The 20,825-nt window shown below is 36.5% G+C and overlaps 1 protein-coding gene across 5 annotated transcripts in view; it reads right to left on the bottom strand.

The window, feature by feature from the left end:
* INPP4B (inositol polyphosphate-4-phosphatase type II B) overlaps window positions 1-20,825 on the bottom strand; it is an 824,845-nt gene that overhangs the window by 152,908 nt on the left and 651,112 nt on the right. For all 5 annotated transcript variants that reach the window (XM_064585102.1, XM_064585100.1, XM_064585099.1 and 2 more), the window contains one exon: window positions 18,990-19,098. In XM_064585102.1, the coding sequence (XP_064441172.1) occupies window positions 18,990-19,098 (109 nt within the window). The remainder of the gene's footprint in view (window positions 1-18,989; window positions 19,099-20,825) is intronic.

Genomic DNA, 20,825 nt, shown 5'->3' on the forward strand with positions numbered 1-20,825 from the left:
AAAATACAAGTTTCTTTAGGAAGACAACACTCTTTCTTGTAAACATATAATGAATATTCCCATAATTTTATTTATGTATTTATTTATCGCAATGATTTAAAGAAAAACCCTTGGTTGCTTGGACTATTCAGAAGCTAGGGCAAGAAGCCGATGAGGGATACAGGTTTGCGAAGGCTAAGAAACATGTCGCTAGTGTGTGACACTTAGGAGAATTTGCTCTTAATTCTGTACTTACAGACTTTTACATTTCAGAAGTGGGAGCCTAAAAATAAAACATACCTTAACTACTTATTATATATATTTCAATGCAAATTAAAGCAAATGAACAAAGAACAATGGTGAGGAGGAGAAAGAAAACATTCGTCCCTGCCAGTTATCTATAACTTTTTCTGGTTCATCTGATCTCATGTGGAGTGTGCTAAGGCCTCTAACAAAAATCACCACCTGTGATGTCTCCCTTACTCATCTGTACTCAGACCCGATACAAAGTTCAATCCACCACAGTGGATTAGGAAATGAAACAACTCCGTGTTATTTTTGCAAAGAAAGTGATTATCTAAAGATATTGGTGGGTCGTGGGGGTGGGGATGATGTTTGATGCCCAGCACCTCTGACAGCAGAGAGAGACTTAACTACAGACCCAACATAGAAAGCAACGTGCAGTAGCTGCTTGGTGGTCCCTTTCCACTGATGTGCTCTACTGTCATAATTTGCTTTCTTCTGTCAACTTCTGGGTACTGACAGGCCTTCCATGGCTTAGCTCTTGGAAAGCAGAGTTCTGGAAGCCATGTGTGGTCTTCCATCTTTCTCTTCCCATAACTGTCCTCTTTGAGGGTGTCATGCCTGCCCTCTCATAATTCAATCCCGTGCATTCTTTTGACTCCTGTCACCATTGCCTTCCTTCTTTACTCATCTCATACTTCCCTGGCATTTCATTGTTACTTTATTCCTGAACATTACCTACTTTCATTATTATTATTATTTTTAAAGATTTTATTTATTAATTTATTTGAGAGAGAGCGCATCAAGGCACAAGAGCAGGGGGTAGGGGCGGGGGGTGGAGAGGGAGGAGGAAAGAATTCCAAGCAAACTGCACTGAGCATGTAGGCCCACGTGGGGCTTGATCCCCCCATCCCAGGACCCCGAGATCATGACCTGAGCAAAAGCCAAGAGTCGGACGCTCAACAGACTGAGCCACTCAGGCGCCCCTACTTTCATTATTTTTTTCTACATATTTCTAATTCTGCAAATTCCTCTAGACTCTCCTCTCCATTTGAGTCTACTACATACATTTTTGAGATTTATTTCTTACATGTTTGTTCCCTATTACTTTCCCTATTATTTCAGTGGTCCTCAAATTTTAGCAGGCATACGGTTCACTTGGGGATGAGGAGAGGGCCTGGGTGTTTGTTTAAAAAATGCAGATTCCCTGGCATCAGTGGGTTGTAGCATCTGTAGCAGCCACCTCAGGAAATCCAGCTGATGCACAGGCACAGCTGGGCACTTTTAGGGACACCTGCTGCCCTTGTTTTGGCTGTGAGTCCCCTCTAAACCCTTGATCTTGCTAGCAATGACGCTGATAAAGGTCCTTTATCTCATTCTAACTTTCAAGTTCCTTTTTCCTCAGTTATTCTTATTTCCATGATACCCTTTACAAGGCTAGCTCTGTACTCCATCTTTATATCTAGCACAGGTTGTTTTGCATCCCTTCTCATTATCAGCGCTGCCTCCCCTCCCTATTTTCATCAACTTTTCATCTTTTCCCTCCCAACATACTCCCTTTCCTCTTCTTCTCCTTCCCCAATCTCCATCACGGGACACTCCTGTAACTCCCGCCCCTGCTCTTAAGTCAGTCTCCATTGGAGCAAAGTTACATAGCAGGCACTGGTTCTCCCCATTAGGTCATTTAACGATGAGCATCTTACCTTGTGAGGTAGAAAGGTTCATTTTCCACAATAAAAACCAATGTTGATGTCCAGGATGAAATAGTATGGTGTGGAAAAAAAAAATATCGCCACCCACAAAATAATTTTAAATGTACATAAATTTCCTTTACCTATTCAGTGCCTCACTCTTTAAACATGTCATATATTTTAACAGTTACAGCTTTTTAAATGGAAAGTTATGAGTATAATTTAATTATTGAGATAGAAAGAATGTAGCTAAACTCTATTTTATAGTGGTCTGAAATTTAAACTGAATCCAAACACTTGAATTAACTATCAATCAGACAAAACCAGAAGAAAGACAAAGTATTGGCTTGGACAAAAAATATTTTATAGGATGTCAATAATATAGCAAATCATGGACCATGAAAATTGAAATTAATTTCGTAACATTTTTCTACTGATGAAACAGTGAATTAAAGTGTATATCTGTATTATGTATGTATGTGTGTGTGTATATATATATACTAAAATATGTATCTATTTAATTATGTATCAGTTTAATTAGAAAACAGGCACAACACACACACATACCCATAACTCACAGGGGCATGTGCATGTTGTTACCAGAGGTGTCATATTCTCAAGTTGTAAAGAAAAATAAAGCACATAGTGAAATAACATTCATATTCATAAACTCTAATTGCTAACCAAAATACAACTAAAACAATGACTGTATGTTCCTGTGTGGTTATGCCACATCAGTTGCTTTCTGCTGGTCCTCCTTATCTCCCCATCCTCTAGTGTTGGCACCTTCCAAAACCCACTCCTGGGGGCACTTCCTTTTTTTAGTCTCCATGCCCTTCCCAAGTAATTTCATTTAATCTTCTAGTTTAAATACTTCAGTTGTGATGATTCCCAAATTCAAATCTCTAGCCTAGACCTTTTCCCTGAACTCTAATTAAAAACAAAAGCTCTCCTCTTCACAGCTCCAATTTATCATGTCCCAACCTGAGCTCCCTATCTGCTCCTCACAACCAGCTCCTTCTGTATACTTTCCCATCTCAGTTCATGGCAGGTCTGTTTGATGTGGTGTATGTCTCCTCTCTTCCTCTTTTACCTTTGTCCATTTTTTCCCCCAGAAAATTCTGCCTTTTCCTTCAAAACCTAAGCAGATTTCAACCATTTATTTCCACACTCACTGCAACAACCCTGGTGCAAGCCACCATCATCTTCTACCCCACAGACTGGTCTTCCCATCTCTATCCTTTACTCTAAGACATTGAAATCCTTGACTTAGCTTAGGGTTGAAGGAGGCAGGGGGCAGGCGAGGAGAGCGAAATAAAGCAATTCTTCCTTAGTTTCCTGCTCACACCCAGATCCTGGGACTTGCTCTGCCACTTCTCTGAGCCTTTCCTCCCCCACACCACCATAACCTCCACCCCTTAACCCATTTGCCCAACTAAGCCATTATTTTGGTATGTAGAGTCATGGAAGAATATAGATTAGAAATAAGAAGAGGCAAGGAGGGAAAAGGGAAGGAAAAGATCAGGGAGGAGGCACAGGCAGAAGAGGATTAGGGTTGAGGAACATAGAAAAAAATGATAAAGAATAATGTGCCTCTGCTTCTGTGGCAGAACTAAATCTGCAGAGAAAAACCTAAGGACTATTTTTTCCCAACTCAAGCACTACTTGTAAAAAAACGATCCCTTGAATCCAGAGGGAGGGATAGACATTCTCTCAGTTCTAACAGAGAAGAAAACTATGTGGATAATAAATGAAAATATACACCTCAGTGCACTTGAATATACCCTTTTGGCTTCACAGGGTTTAACAATGTGCTTCACGAAATTGAAACATACCTCTCTGCTTCCCCCATTGTATCCTTTCTATTTTTTGCAAGAAGTATGGCTTAGAGAAAAGAACTAGAAGGCAAATGGTATTTGTTTTGTTTACCTTATATGGATTTCACTTATATAATTAAATTAGTTATATGATAGAAGCTTAAATTAATGTTTATCTTTGAATCAACTCTTTTTTTAATATTATTCCATCATACAGATATGGAAGCTGAAGCTTGGGTAGGTTAAGTAACTTCTCCTGGATCAAACAACTACTATGGATGGTAAAACCAAAGTTTATCCCCAGGTCTTTATTATCACACAGTTTGAACTCTTAATTATGTTATACTACCTCATGAACATGATTTGGCCTACTTTAAATTTGGAAAAATTATAATACAATAACTAACACGGGAAACATCTTTTCTTTAGTAACATAATGGTAGGTACAGCCTATAAATATTAAAATATCATTGAAGACATTCTCATCTTCTAATTAAAACAAAGCTCATTAGAGAAGATGCATGATTCTATTTTATAACACAGATTAGACTAAAGAAAGAATCTGAAAATCATCTCACAGTAAATTGCTTTCAACAAATATTTAATGACTGCTACTGGGTGAATGCACTGAGTAAAGCAAAAGGCCAGAGGGACCCAGCAAGGTAATTGGTGGATGAGTATGATGATGCCTGTCCTCTAAATGCCACAAGCCAGGGCTGGTAGCAGAGAGGAAGAAACAGGGAATAAATAACTTTTTTTTTAACCTCAGCCTTCTTCTCAGAAGACCTTGCAAATTTAAATATCCTTTGCATAGCCATAGTTTCAGAGCTTCTTCCTAACCACTCAGTACTATGGCTCTTACATTCTTGAGAGGTCAGACATTCATTTACAAGCAATGTCACATGGCATTGTGACAAAGGATGTCCCATGGCGTCTAACTTTCTATGTATTTTGTCGTTGGAGATTTTTTTTCAGGTCACCTAGTTCTCCATATTTGCTGGAAGGAGAAGTAGAAAAAGGGTTTTACAAAGACATTTCTCTTATTGTACAACTAAATAAAAAGGAAGAGAGGGTGCCTGAGTGGTTCAGTCAGTTAAGGATCTGCCTTCAGCTCAGGTCAAGATCCCAGGGTCCTGGGATTCAGTCCGGTTCCCTGCTCAGCAAGAAGTCTGCTTCTCCTCTCCCCCCTCTCCCCACCCCGGCTTGTGATCTCTCTCTTAAGCTCTCTCTATCTCAAATAAATAAATAAAATCTTTTTTAAAAAGGAAGAGATCGAAAACAAAAGTATCCAAAAAAACTAGAGCGCTGTCTGCATCTATCTGCACCACTTGACATAAACTTACTATCCTTTCCAAAACATTCACCAGTGTTTAGATTGACATCTGTGTATATATAATTTCATGTTTTCTTGCAGGTACATTTTTTTATATACATCTCTACATACCTCATAATCCAAACACTAGTAGAAATGACTACATAGTGCTCTATGCTAGTGATGCAAAGAGTGCTTATTCAATCATCCAAGATGTTTCTAATATTTTACTATTATGAATAGAATCTATGATCATCTTTGAAAAGTTTACTTTTTTCTTTTATTATTTTGATTCCTAAATAAGTAGTTTTCCTAAGGTATATTGGTAGGGCTATATACAGAGAACCAATGTCTAAAATTTTTTTTTTTACTGACTACTATAAAGAACAATTTTAGGCAGATTAAAATAGTGTTAACTACCACATCAATTCATGTATTTTTTGTAATTGTAAAGGTGAAGTAGTTTCCTCTTAAAATTATATTCTCATTAAAGCCCATAAAGAGTTGAATGGACCAATTTTTTTTTTTTTCCTTAAATTTCTATCTGGTGGGCAGCAAAATCAATTCCGGAAAGGTCATCTATAACTTACATTATTAGTTAGAACTAACACTGTTCATTTATTACGAGCCTATGTTTTGTGTTAAATATCTACCGACTGCGTGAGGGTGAATAAGTATGGACGAAGAACCTGAGAGTAGGGACAGAAGTCTAATTTTCTAGCTCTGGTTCTGTTCTTATATGTATAGGTGATTTAATCTTTGGATCTGAGTAATCCCATTAATAAAGTAAATACGGGAATTTGTGATCTCTGAGATTCCCTGTTGGGAATAGAACCTGTTGGTTCTAACATTTAAAAGATTCTTTAATTGGAAAAAAAAGCAGACTCAACAAAATTATTTTCTCATTTCCCAAAACTTATTTTCGTATTGAATATATACAATTGACTTTATTAACTAAGCAATGGAAACCGATGGCTTATTTCCTGTATTCTCTTTCTTTCTTTTTTTTTTTTTTTAAAGATTTTATTTATATATTTGACACAGAGAGAGAAATAGCAAGAGCAGGAGCACAAGCAGGGGGAGTGGGAGAGGCGGAAACAGGCTTCCCTCAGAGCAGGGAGCCTGATGCGGGGCTCAATCCCAGGACCATTGGGGCTCGATCCCAGGACCCTGGGATCATGACCTGAGCTGAAGGCAGATGCTTAACGACTGAGCCACCCAGGCGCCCCATCCTGTATTCTTTTTCCCAGCAACCTGTGCATTTACCCATTTATATAAACCAGAGTACTAAGAGTCCCTCAACCCTGCCTAGTCTCCCTCAGTATTCATCCAGTTGGATTTCAATTCTATAAAAGCTTTCTTAAAATCTCTAACTCCATAGTCACCCATTTCCTCTCCCCATTAGTATTATAATGGCCTAACTGTTTGTTCTTCTTGATTCTTTTCACTGTGGTTCAAAATACAAATCTGATCCTGTTAATCCTCAGACAAAAACCTGTCAGTGAGTCCCCATAGTCTACAGGATGAGCTGCCAGGACCTGATACAGCAAACAAATATCCTTCAGATTTGGCTCCTGTCCTGCCCACTCTTACATCCTTTCTCTCTCTCTCTCCTCTCCCCTCATCTTCCCACCTCCCTCTTCCCTTCTTTTTTCCCCCTCTCTCCTCCCCACCCTTCTTCCTCTCCCTCTCCCTCATTTCCAGATTCTTTATGCTCTTGGCATTTCTGAGCCAAGGACAGTGAATGGCTTCACCATACACATGTGTGCTGTACAGAAACTTGGGAGTCTTTCTTGATAGCTCTGGATTTTTACCTCTCACTCCAAACAAACACACAAAACCCAAACAATTGCCAAGCCATCCCAAATATCTCTGTAACCAATCTCCTTTTCTGTATCTGTGCTGACACCACCCGAGGCTAAGCCATTTTTCTCCTCTGACAGAATCATTCCAATAACTACTTATTAACACAGACCTCATGACAGGGAAGAAGACACTGAATTGCTCAAAGTCCCATCTAACAAAGATTTTGCAATAACAGTATTTTTTCTCATGTTACACAAGCCAGTTGTGTGATTCTTCCATGACATAGATCCCATACATACCTTTTTCTTTTCTTTTCTCTAAGTTAGTACTTCTACTATTTTAAAGCTCTGGAAAATACAGTGTTTTTTATTTCCTGGGAATCTACTTATAGATGACTTTCTTTTCTTTTGTTTGCTGCCTTTGAGACCAATGGATATTAACTATCTAAGCTGATAGGGAGCTTTAAAAATATGCTGGAAATTGCTCAGTGTTTAACCTGAGTATAAGAGTTCTTCTTTGGATTAAATGCATACTAGTTGAGATGACATAACAGTGTCATGATTTACATTTATTTTTTCAGTTTACAATGAATAAGAAATACAACTCTTCATTTATAAAAAATAAGTCCTCAAACTATATTATCTTTTCATATTTAGTTTTTTAAGTAAGAAAGGCTTCTTTATGTAATTTGCTTATTAGATTTCACATTATATCCTTTAAATCCTAATCTTCCTGTTGATTACTTTTTCTTCCCAGATAAAACCAGAAGTCATATTATAATAGCTGTGAAATTAAAACATTTAATTGTAAAAGTCAAATTATCCAAATTATCTTCCTGATCTCAAGATTTTAACCACTCTTTCTAATAATCTAATGATTTCAAAAGAAATCAGCCACATCAATACTGCAAACAAGGAAATGGAAGGGTGAGAAGTTCAGTGGCTTTCTGAAATCCCCAAATGAGGACTGATGATGTGTTTTATCATTTTAGACACTTATTCTCTTCACCAAATTTATTAACACTAGAAATTCTAGGTCATTTAACAAACTTATTTTCATTTACAATTAAAGTCATTTCTTTAAGGGAAAGATTTAATTTTTAAGAATTCTGAACTGTCACACTACATATAATGCTTCTTGTCTATGCTTCAGACCACAGTTGGCTTCACAAGCTTTTGGGTAGGTGACTGGAAAAATGTCACCAACTGAAATGTTAAAATCACTATTGCATTACTAATATTGAATCAGATTTTGAGCTAGGCCATTTTTACAAAACTTATCATCTATCCCCTTTCAGAACACATAAAAGTATATTTTCCTTCCTAGTGAGGTGCAAGCAAACACTAACATTCTAATATCTGAAAAAAATGGCTGTTTTTAAAGCTTATAAGACATTTTCTACAAATTCTCCTCTATTTCTCTTTGCCAACTCCACAAATATTCCCTATGTTTCTGTTACCTGATACAGTCACACTGATCTTTTCATGCAGAGGAGAGACAGTCCTGTGATAGGCGATCCTTTCACTTCTTTTATTCACTCCCTCAATGAACACTTATAAGTTAGTTCCTGAGGATACTGTGGTAAACCAGATGTACTCAGTCCATGTCCTCATGGCACACATAGTCCAGAGGGGAAGACAGACAATTAGGGATGACTGTACACAGAAGGCTTAAAGCAGCAGTCTAGCTAATGGGTCAGAGAAGACTTGTAGGCAGCACTGAAACTGAGGAGATTTAGTCTGGTTCATATAGAGGGTGGGGTGAGAGATGAAAATGGAGAAGAAGGTGGGACCAGATGACACATGAATATATTATGCACCTTGAACTTTATACTCCTAGCAAGAGGCAGCTAAGAAATGTTCAACATTATGAAATCACAAGATTGTATTTGCCTTTTGGAAATATTACTCCAACCAAAGTGAAAAAAATCAGGTTGGATGAGAGCCAATCTGGAAAGAGAGAGAGGGATTAGGAGATTTGGCAGAAGAATATTTAAAAGATGGTGATTCCATGGGTTAGAATTGTTCTAATCCATAATTTATTATCAAAATGAATGACTTCCTGAAAAATAAGAAGGTAGAACTGATAGAACTTATTTTATTTTTTATTTTTTTGGAAGTGGAAATTGAACATCTGGGTGAATGGTGGTGACTTTTATTAAGAAAAGAGATTCTCAAGAGAAGTTTGAGGGGAAGAAATTGAGAGATGATTGAATATGTTGACATTGAAGAGGTTGGATGATACCATTAATGTACAGCTATCTGCTAGATGGTTATAAATGCATGTCTGGACGTCATGGGCCATATCTGGGCTTAACACAGAGATGGTGTCAGAAGCCCAGAACTTGAGAATATGTGGGCAATTAGGCATTTTATGCACACTGATACTACTTTTTTGGAGGGAAACATGGCAGCATTTCTAAAATTTAACCACCTCAACTAAGAAATTTCACTTTTAGGAGTTTATCAAAAAAGAAATGCTCACAGTTTTTAGGGGTGTAAAAATAAGGGTGTATCCTGTGAACACAGGTAGTTATAACAAAAAATTAGAAATAATCTAAGTGATCATCAATATTGTATTGGTTGAATAATTACACTACATTCAATCAAAAAATGCTACATTGCTTTTAAAAAATGAGATCTACATGAATTGAAATGAGGCATTGCCAAAACCTTTTTCTGAGTGAAAATATACTTATTTACATATTTTACATAAATAATAGCTAAAAGCTGTTAAGCCCTCATTATGTGCCCGGCACTGTTATAAACTGTCTGGTGTATATGAAGTCATTAAATCTTCAGAACAACCCTATGAGGTAAGCAGTTTTTCCACACCACAAATGAGGAAACTAAGTTTTAGAGAGGTGAGGCAATTTGACTAATGTCACAAAGCGACTAATGCCCAAGCCCTGATTCCATCCATATAGGGAGTGGAGTCTATGAACTGTCTGAAATGAAAGTTTCTGCCTTAACCCAGAATGGGGCCAGAAAAAATTGAACTTAGTTATGGAAAATTCAAGAACATCCCATTCCAATGAACTTGAGTTTGTGGACTGAGTCATAGCCATTGAAAATTCAAATGGTTGGAAGCCTAGAAGAAATTACACAGGGAAATACATTTAGCTGTTCTAATTGGTTTATTCTAGGGAAAGATATTGGAAGAGGTAGGCTTTTCATTTTATATGCTTCTTTATTCTTTGAATTTATGTGCTACAAACAAATTTTATTTTTGTATAGTTAAAAAGAATAAAGAAGGAGAAAAACTGCATTACAAATTTGTTTAGGATCATATGCAACTTAGAAAAATCCTTCTATTCCCTTCTATCACAGGTAGTTCAATGCTTTGCAAGCCTAATCATTTCAATTGTACAATATGTCCAAGTCTCAACATGACTATTTATTTCAACATGGTTTGTTTTCTTGCTATTCCAAACTATACATATATAAGAGATAAAAACCCACTTTCTCTTGAAGATTTGATGCTGTGTATACAGGGAGCTAGCTACATGCAGGGAAGTGCACATGGAGAAGAAAAACCTAGGACATAGTTCTGGCAGCCCTAGCTTTGTATTCGCTCAAAGATGAACTGAGCTGAGAGCTAAGAGTGACTGAGAAGACTAAATCACAGGTGGAAAAAAATATACCCCCAAGGAATCAAATTATAATCTACATAAAGAATGAAATTGCTATCGCCTTGAAAATAACGTATTGCCAGGTGCTGGTTCGAAAAAAAAAAGGAATGGATAGGGCTTTTATTAATACCTACTCTTTATTTCCAAAGGGCCCGTGTGATATAAAGTGGGTTTTTTTGTGTGTGATATAAAGTATTTTTTTCCAAAAGGAAAGAAAATGTATTTGGGAGTAAGTAGGACATGAATTTTAGCTATAACCTATAAGACTGATATTTTAAAATAGACTAGTTTTGGTGGATTGGTCATGACTTCCAAAGAATGACAAATGCCCAGATTTTTTTTTTAACGTAGAGCATTCAATTGATATACTTTGAAGAATTAACCATTTTAAGCCTTTCTGAATTTTTAAATTTATAAAAGAAAAAAAATAAAGGTGTAAATTATATGTGCAAAAATAAACTAGATGAGACCACACCTGTATGCCACCAATAACTCTCTTGTTGAGGAGGGAGATTACAGGTAATTTTAATCTTTCTTTTGACTTTTTTACATTTTCCAATAAACATACACCTAAAACCCAAATAATTCAATTAAAAAATGGGCAAAAGACATGAACAGTCATTTCTCCAAAGAGGACATACAGATGACCAACAGACACATGAAAAAGATGCTCTATTTCACTCATCATCAGGGAAATGCAAATCAAAACAACAATGAGCTTACACATGTTCAAATGGCTAAAACTGAAAACACAAGAAACATGAAGATGGTGAGATAAAGGAACCCTCTTGCACTGTTGGTGGGGATACAAACTGGGCACTCTGGAAAACAGTATGGAGGTTCCTCAAAAAGTTAAGAATAGAACTACCCCATGATCCCATAATCACACTACTGGGTATTTATCCAAAAACAACAAATACTAATTCGAAAGGATATACGCACCCTTATGTTTATAGCAGCATTAATTATTGTAGCCAAATTATAAAAGCAGCCCAAGTGTCCATTGATAGATGAATAAATAAAGAAGTGGTATAATTATAATGGAATATTATTCAGCCAAAAAAAGAAAGAAATCTTGCCATTTCCAATGACATGGATAATAGAAAGTATAATGCTAAGCAAAATAAGTCAGTCAGAGAAAGACAAACACCTATGATTTCACTCATATGTGGAATTTAAGAAACAAAACAAATGAGCAAAGGAAAAAAAAAAAAGAGAACAAGAGACAAACCAAGAAACAGACTCTTTATTATAGAGAACAAACTGATGGTTACCAGAGAGGAGATGGGTGGGGGGATGGGTTAAATAGTTGATGGGGATTAAGGAGTGCACTTGTGATGAGCACAGGGTGATGTATGGAAGTGTTGACTCACCATATCGTACACTTGAAACTAATATTACACTGTATGTTAACTATATTGGAATTAAAATTAAAAAAGAAAATTATTAATAGAAAATATTTTTAAATATACATTATTGAAAGATCAAAATATTTCTACTGAAAAGATATATGACATGATCTATTGGTGCACAGAAAATACTAAACAGAATTCTGATCTCAGACTAAATTGCTCTGCTAGTGAACAACAAGACAAATTTCTGAGAGAAATCCAGAGATCAAGCTAGAGACAGAGAAAGAGCTTCAGTAGGAAAAAAAATTGGTTCTCCAAATCAAATCATGGATGCAGTCTTATTGCTTTCACTGAATATATCTGAATCACTCATTCCCTTTCATTAAAAAAAAAAGAGAGAGAGAGAGGGAGAATCTTAGTCTGAAGTATGAAAATGAAGGGTTTAAAACAAATATTTTTGTAACTACTGCCTAGTTACTGGAGAGAGTACAAAAAGGGATAAGTTGGAAAACTGACAGTTTTGCTTAGATATCTCAGCACTATACTACTAACTACAAATGTTAATTTATGTTTTATCTCCCCAAATTGAACAGTGGTTAGTGATTCTATCAGAAGAATATATGTATCAAAGGTAGTAGTATGAGGTTTTACATCCAGTTCCCATTTCTGGCTTATTGAATGCCTGTTACACTGTAGGCTACATAGAGCTTCCTTTCCTAATGCAATATTTTTCCTTTTATCCAAGAAGTTTTCTATTTATAATAGAGAATGAGGAAACATCTACTTGTATTTCTCTTTATAATAGGAAAATTTTCCTAAGAGTTTTCGTTTTGTCATATGATTACATAACCATTGATCTCATAAAGGTAAGACTGGTTTGTTTAACTCTTTGTATTAATGTTCTACTTTCCTTCAGAAAAGTCCCCCAAATTCTAATACAGACTCAGGTTGTTGCAGGCTCAACGAGAATATATATATATATATATGTTTTATATATATATATATATATATGTTTTATATATATATATATATATATTTATGTATTTCCTGTCAGTAAAAAATTTTTTTAGTTCATTTTCCTTATGACTTTTCCAAGTGATCTTTTTCTTTTTTCTGTTTGAAATTGTGGGGTAGTAAATGTTGACTATGTTCTTATCTAGAACAGATGGGGGGAGAGGTGGGAACACCAGGGCATGTCCGCACACATGTGACATTAGATCATTTGTAGGGAGTTAGTTCTGAGTTCACTCCAAATGAATAGGCAGATCACAGGGGATTAATAGTCTCAAACAAGAGTTGACATTGCCCTTCACTGGCACTTTTTCTTCTGCTCTTGGTTTTCATGAGGTGCTTTTCCATCTTAAGGAAAGGGTTATGCTTTCAAGTCATGATCCTACTTAGTGAAAGTTCTGTCTGAGTCTGAAATTCCTGCTGAAATCACAAATGATCAAAGCAGGCAAAATATGTGTTGTTATGGCAATTTCCCCCTTTCTTTTAAGCAATAACAGAAGTAAAGAATTGATCATATTTTGAGGGAGGAATCCTCAAGCTTTAAAGAGCTTCCAGGTAAATCACTGACTCCAGGAACACATAGATGTTTGATATAACAACTGAATACATGCTTACAAACATCCTAATTTTGGTCCTTTAGAAAAATACATGTACAATTAGGGTTGTGTCTCAGAAAAATCTCATATTTACAGCATGAAAACCCTTATAATATGTTCAATTTTATTTGCTCACATGCTATTCAGGCCCAAGTTTTCTCAGATCAAAATTGTTATAGCTTTACTTCCATCATTGGTTCTGTTTTGCAACTATTAATGAATTTGGGATTCTTTAAACACAAATTTCCAGTAATCAAACACAATTTTCTTCCTTATATCAACAAATATTACTTTGCATAGATTTTGCATAGATTTGCACAATTTTCTTCCTTATATCAACAAATATTACTTTGCATAGATTTTCTTTCTCCCTGATACATATCAATTGAGATTCTATATTGAACATTTTTCAAGTTCAATTCATCTGTGTCACTACTCCTGTTTCTAGTCTCCACACCCTTCCTGTCTTCTCCCAGCACTATTCATTCACATCTATCTCTAGTTACACATTATTCTTACCTGGGAAGCTTTTAAAACATACCCATACCTGGGCTCCATTCCCATGACTTTCACTTAATTTGTCTAGGGTGATATCTTGGCATAGATAAAATGTTTTAAAGCTCCAGAGGTAACTGTAATATGCAGTCAATGTTGAGAAGTCCTACTTTATGTACTACTGATCCTATTGTATTATTATTATTTGTGAAACTTGATCTCCCACTGGTATTTTCAGCACTTTAAATCAGAGACTGTATCTGATTCATATATGAATTCCAGTGCCTGCTGAATTTGAACTTGTATGCCAAACGCTCTGTGGGGTACTCCAGAAGATCCAAATTTCAATAGGATATCTCGTCATCCAAATCACAAACTGTTACAGAAGTATCAGACAAGAACAAACCTAATACAATCATAACTCTGACCTAATAAGGCTATAAGGGGAGACAAAATAAAATATTAGGATAGAGAGTCAAATCAAGTTGGGACATCATGGAGAGGGTAGAATCTTAGGATGATGATGTGTGGAATTTTGAATAGGATTATGTGTATGGTTTTGACAGAACGAAACAAAATAGTGGGAAGATGAAAACAGAAGAATTTCTTGTAAAAGGGAACTGAGTAAGGAAAGAAGAAGAGGTAGAAAAGTGTGAGGTCCATTAAGGAAACAATTTGAATAGCATTTAAGAAGCAACTATAGGAGAAGGTGGTGATGAAAGTAGAAAGTTGGTGGTGTGAGATCACGGATGCTTTGAATGCCCAGTGGATGATTGGGGATTCCCTGAAGGTTCCTGAGCAGAGGAGTAATATACTCAGACATTCGTACTTTAAAAAGATCACTCTTCCTGCTATCAGTGAGATCATATGATACATGTTGAATCTCAGATCTGTACCTCTGAAACAAATAATGCAATGTATGTTAAGAAAAAAAAAAAGAAGAAGAAGAAGAAGGTAGCGGGAGGGGAAGAATGAAGCAGGGGAAATCGGAGGGGTAGACGAACCATGAGAGACTATGGACTCTGAAAAACAAGGGGGGTGGGAGGATGGGTTAGCCTGGTGGTGGGTATTGAGGGGGGCACATTCTGCATGGAGCACTGGGCGTTGTGCACAAACAATGAATCATGGAACACTTCATCTAAAACTAATGATGTAATGTATGGGGATTAACATAAGAATAAAAAAAATTAAAAAAAAAGATCACTCTTCCTAATTAATTATCTTGTAGCTTTTAAAATGAATTTTTATGGGATCTAAATTACATTATATGAATACTGTAAGCAAGGCTTGCTTTTTTTTAAAAGATTTTATTTATTGATTGATTTGAGAGAGTGAGAGAGAACATGAGCAGGGGGAGGGGAAAGGAGCAGAGGGAGAGGGATAAGAAGATTCTGCACTGAATGCAGAGCCCGACGTGGGGCTTGATCCCAAGACCCTGAGATCATGACCCAAGCCCAAATCAAGAGTCAGAGGTTTAACCAACTGAGCCACCCAGGTGCCCCTATAAGCAAGGCTTTCTTATACTAAAACCATTATGTGGTCAATGTATTCATCAAAAAACAGTTCCCTGAGGAACAGACACATAAATTACATGTGCTCTCAAATGACAATATTTCATTCGTAGAGCTGAGAAGAAAATAAGTGAAGGTGAAGTAGTATAACAGCTATGGTAGTTCCCCTAAAAAACTGCCCTAAAATATTAGGGAAGTATCAGAAGAAAAGAGGTGAAGAGAATTCCTTCACTTAATGTATTTTCTTACTGACAAATGTAAGTAAGTGTGTTAGTCTAAGTTACTTATTTCATATAGTCAAATTTACTTTCCTGTTATTGCTTTTGATTGACAAATGCAGCATTTGTTGTTGAAAAAGCCTGCAGAAAAATAATTTGCATAGTATGATGTCACTTTAGGCTGAAAGTCTTTGTTTAGATCACCTCTTAACTTGATGGACTGGCTGAAACCATGCTCATCTGTGTATTGCCTCAGCAAGCCATATTTGTCCTATATCACTGCCCTATGGTGTACTTTTGAGATCCACACCAAATTGTTTTTTTAATTACAAAACTTCATTGCATTTTGTCAATAAAGTCACTAGTAAAACAATGGGATATATCACACATATCAAAAACCTAAAGCAAATCAATGTTTATAAGCATTGGATGCTCTTTTCTTTTTTCTTTTAAATTTGATCCTAGAAAGCTGTGTGTGTGTGTGTGTGTGTGAGATTATGTATATATAAACATCCCAGTGAGAGGTGAAGAATAGTAAAAAATTCAGATATTCATGGAGATATTTAAAACTCAAAAAATATTATTCAGAACCTAACCACACAATTCAACATTTTCTTTAATAGTAGCATATAGTAATATTTTAGGAAGTTACATGGTTAGGTTCCATGTATCATCACATGCCAACTCTTTATATGCTCAACTAGATTTTATGTGCCCTGTGGAGAGTTTTCAGTCTTTAAACTGTGTTATAAACTCTAACATTTGATTGAGAAAAACAAATAGGTTAGATGAAGTCTCAAGATTAGAGACTTCTAGTTCCACGCAAGATGGAGTAAACACAATCTATTTTACTTCTCTAATTACAAAAAACACTCTAGTCAAAACCTATAAGTCATTTATCAGAAGAATTTAAGAGGTGGAAAAATGAAGACAGATTGACTAGGTGCCTTGGGACTTAAAGATTAACATGGCAGTGAGTTCCATAGTTTTTTTTTTCCCTTGTCTCATTTATCCCAGCGATGCAAAATGCCAGGTAAAAGTGGCATCCAAGAAAAGCCAAACAACTAGTAAAGGGTGGCCAAACAGAACAGAAAACTTTTAATCACACTTGTCTATTCTAGGGGTGATATCACAAAAGTGGCAGGTTGCTCCCCCACTCAAATAATGGTGCAGCAAGGGGTCAGTGAGAAACGCCCCTCCCTGGTAGAGCCCATTGACAGAAACCTGTATTACACTCCCATTCCCAGTTCAACAAAGAGATGGATCCTTTCCCCATGAGGTCTCTGATAACCGACTTCCAGCCTCCATGAATTAAATAGGAGGTGTCTCTCCCCTCAGAGCACCTGGTTGCAATTCCGATTTCTACTCTCTGCTGAAATAACAAGGCAACAGAATAACTTTCTGCGGCTGGAGGTTTTGGGGGAGGGTGTGACTATTAAGGGATTACCTGAGGGAGTTCCTTGGTGGTAATGGAACAGTCCTTTATAATTACTTTAATGATAGTTACCCTAATCTACACCTGTGATAAAATTTCATAGAACTCCATCTACGCCCTTTCAACCAACCAAACAAACACAACAACGAAACCTGGAGTAATCTGAATAAGGACTATATCTAAGTACCAAAGTCAATTTCTTTCTTTCTCTTTCCTTCCTTCCTTCCTTGCATGCTTGTGTGCTTTTTTAGTGAGAGAGAAAGAGAGAAAGAGAGTGAGCACGTGAGTGGGAGAGGGGTGGGGGCAGAGAGAGAGGGAGAGAGAGAATCTTAAGCAGATTCCATGCCCCGTGTGGAATGCAATGCGGGGCTCATCTCACAACCCTGAGATCATGACCTGAGCTGAAATCAGGAGTTGGAAGCTTATTGGACTGAGCCACTCAAGCAACCCCCAAAGTCAATTGCTTTAAAAAAAGAAAAAAATAGGGGCGCCTGGGTGGCTCAGTCGTTAAGCGTCTGCCTTTGGCTCAGGTCATGATCTCAGGGTCCTGGGATCGAGCCCGCATCAGGCTCCCTGCTCCGCAGGAAGCCTGCTTCTCCCTCTCCCCCTCCCCCTGCTTGTGTTCCCTCTCTCGCTGTGTCTCTCTGTCAAATAAATAAATAAAATCTTTAAAAATATATATATATTAGTTTATATATTAATATAATAGTGTATCAGTTATTCAATTCTAACTTACTTTAAAGTTTGTTTTTTGTTTTTTTTTAGAGAGACAGTGCCAGCAGGGGAGGGGCAGAGGGGGAGGGAGAGAGAGAATCTCAAGCAGACTCCCCGCTGAGCATGGAGCCTAAGGCGGAGCTCCACCCTGAGATCATGACCTGAGCTGAAATCAAAGAGTCAGAAGTTCAATCCAACTGAGCCACCCAGGCGCCCCAATTCTAACTTACTTTAATGCTTTCTTCCTGAATATCTGGACACTGAATAACAAATGTGTTATGTGATAAAACTTTTTTAAAAATTCTGGTTTTGCCACTCAGATTTTCTAATACTATTACTAAACTAATATGACTAAGAATAACTATTTTCCCCTAATTTTCAAAATTTGGGATCATAATCCAAGAAGAGTCACGACTTGAAAAGGAAAGGAAAGTTACTCTTCACACCTAAATAACACTCTTTATGGTTTACATGAGTATAGGCATATTATAGGATAAGCTCAGTACGTGGGGGTGAGTACCTGGGGGATAAACTACTGATGCAATATTTTAAAGTAACTGAACACACAAAAAATTGAGGAAGTATAATAAAATTATAAATGACAGTGATAATACTTTGGTTTTTGTGTCATGCCTTGTCCCTCAGGAATACAAGATTTCTCTGTTAATCTCATCATTTAACAGATAGAGTTCTATATTGCTGTCTCTTTTTCAAAGGACACAATTAAATGATAGGCAGTTATGTGCCTGGCCTTAGGCCACAATGGAAATCACTAGTAGGGTCAGACTCATAAAATCAGGACTCATGCTCTCCATCAAGTGTCTTTGGCTTCACAGTTAAAGTAGACCATCTTCAGTTAAATCTCCACATGAATACCATTCCATTGAATGAGCCATAGTTGATACTAGAATATATCTATTTTTTAGTAGCATGGTTTCCAGAAGATTTTTCTGCCAGCATAGTGCTACTCCATTAGCAACACACTCAGGCATTTCATTTATTCTAATTTAATTTGTGCTCGAGTATTTTTTTGGACATTCGACAACTTTAAGTTACTTAATGGGTCGGAGATGTCAAGAACTATTCATTGTGATGGACCAAGCTTCTTCGTTCTAACCTTATAAACAAACTTCCCCAAAGGGAAGATAATATCATTAATGCATCCTGTCATCACTTACTTTCTTCTTTCCATTTCAAATCTATGGAGTAGTTTCCGAAGACCACCATTCTTAAATCCCTGAAAATGGGCAGCTGGGGCTCCCACAGTGATGACATCATAGAGAGCATCTGGAACAGGAATGGACAAGGAGATTAACACTTTGCAAACATTTGTCTCCAGCATGCTATCTGCATTGAACATACACACTGTGGGAAGTTTGAGAAATTATTCTGTTTAATTTTGCAGAACTAACTGAACTCTCATCTCAAGGGGGCAAGAGGAACTAATCAATCTTTCTAAAAGCCACCTGTGCACCTACACAAGCTAAATATTTCTTTGATTTATGACTACATCTTAATTATATGCTACTGTATGGAACAGTATGTTCCCTCATTCTTCTATATACTTACTGAGATAACATGTTAATTGGTCTTTTGTGTATTTTGTCTTATTGAGTTTTGCATCATTTAATTTGCAATCATATTGAAATTCAACAATAATGAAAAATCTTTACAGAGAAAATTTACAGAGAAAAGAACCAAAATATTAATTCATCTTGGCTCAAGGGCAGAACAGTACTAGTGCATTTAAAAAAAATCTATACAGAGTAGTTTCCTTTCTGTGTATACTAAATCTTACAGTTTCGAAAGCATGCTTTTGCAATTTTCTAAGATGACACAGAAAAAATACACACAGTGTCTCTAGATCTATTTTCCACCATGACACTTTGGGTTTTTTTTAATAAAAAATCTATACATTTAAATTGAAACTCAATCCTTTGATCTTGAAAGCCATCAAGTTTGATACATATTAAGTTTATGGCTTCAAAACACAGCATCATTTTTACCTTCTAATGAAAAGTATCCCCATAAGAAGGAAGACAGAGTGAACATCTCTTGTTAAACCACATTTTATTTGAGAAACCTAATTTCATAGTAGATCCTTTTCAAATTGATTTTGGTATTGACACTGGTTGTTTTCAGTTCTCATTTACAGGGAAAACATAAATTATTTTAGTAGCTTCAGGTAAACACCATAACTTCTTTATACTGGTTCAATCCAAATGCACCTGAAATATTTTTCTTAATAAAAAATGTCTTCAAGTGAAAGACTTCAGCAACACTGAGAGAACTCAAGGTCACACAAACAAAACAAAATAAAACAATACAGAAAACAAACAAACCAACCAACCCAGAATGTAACCCAAATCAACCTATCACTTACTGAACAGCCCACTCAATAGATTGTTAGTGGTAATCTCTTGCCCTTTTAAAAAGTCACTAATAAACTAAAAGTTAGCTTTTCTTAATATAGCAGAATATTAGACTTGCATGAAATTTAAAGACTTCTTCATCCTGGAGATTTTAATCTAGGGTTAAGAAAAGGGTTTCGGGGAGTCCATAAATATATGCAAATTGTATAAGTATGTCTGTTCTACTTCATGGAAAAGGGTCACAGCTTTCTCAGATGGTCATGAGAACACCCCAAAGTTATCAATACTAAATTCCAGTCCACTTTCATTTATCTGATGAGAACTCTGAGAACCTTGAGAAATGACCTGCTTTGTCTAAAGTCCCAAAGACCTTACACCTACGGTCTTCTGACTTCTAATCCAGGGATGGAAAACCAGGGGTTTAAGTTACTGACTGGAACCTGAGTCCCTTGGTCTGGATCCCAGTTCTGCCACTTACAAGCTGTGCAGCATTAGGAAAATTACTTAACCTCTCTATGTCTTAGTTTCCTCAGGTAGATAATGAAGTTGAAAGTAGTTAAAAGTGGTGAGCATTCACTATTACCTATGATTATTTTCCCTATAAGAAGTAATCCTACCAATGAAGCAAAGAAAGATGATATT

This window comes from Mirounga angustirostris, unplaced genomic scaffold, assembly GCF_029215605.1.
Source record: "Mirounga angustirostris isolate CCGP_5_RB_7025 unplaced genomic scaffold, mMirAng1.0.hap1 SCAF_2, whole genome shotgun sequence".
Classification (NCBI taxonomy): Eukaryota; Metazoa; Chordata; class Mammalia; order Carnivora; family Phocidae; genus Mirounga; species Mirounga angustirostris.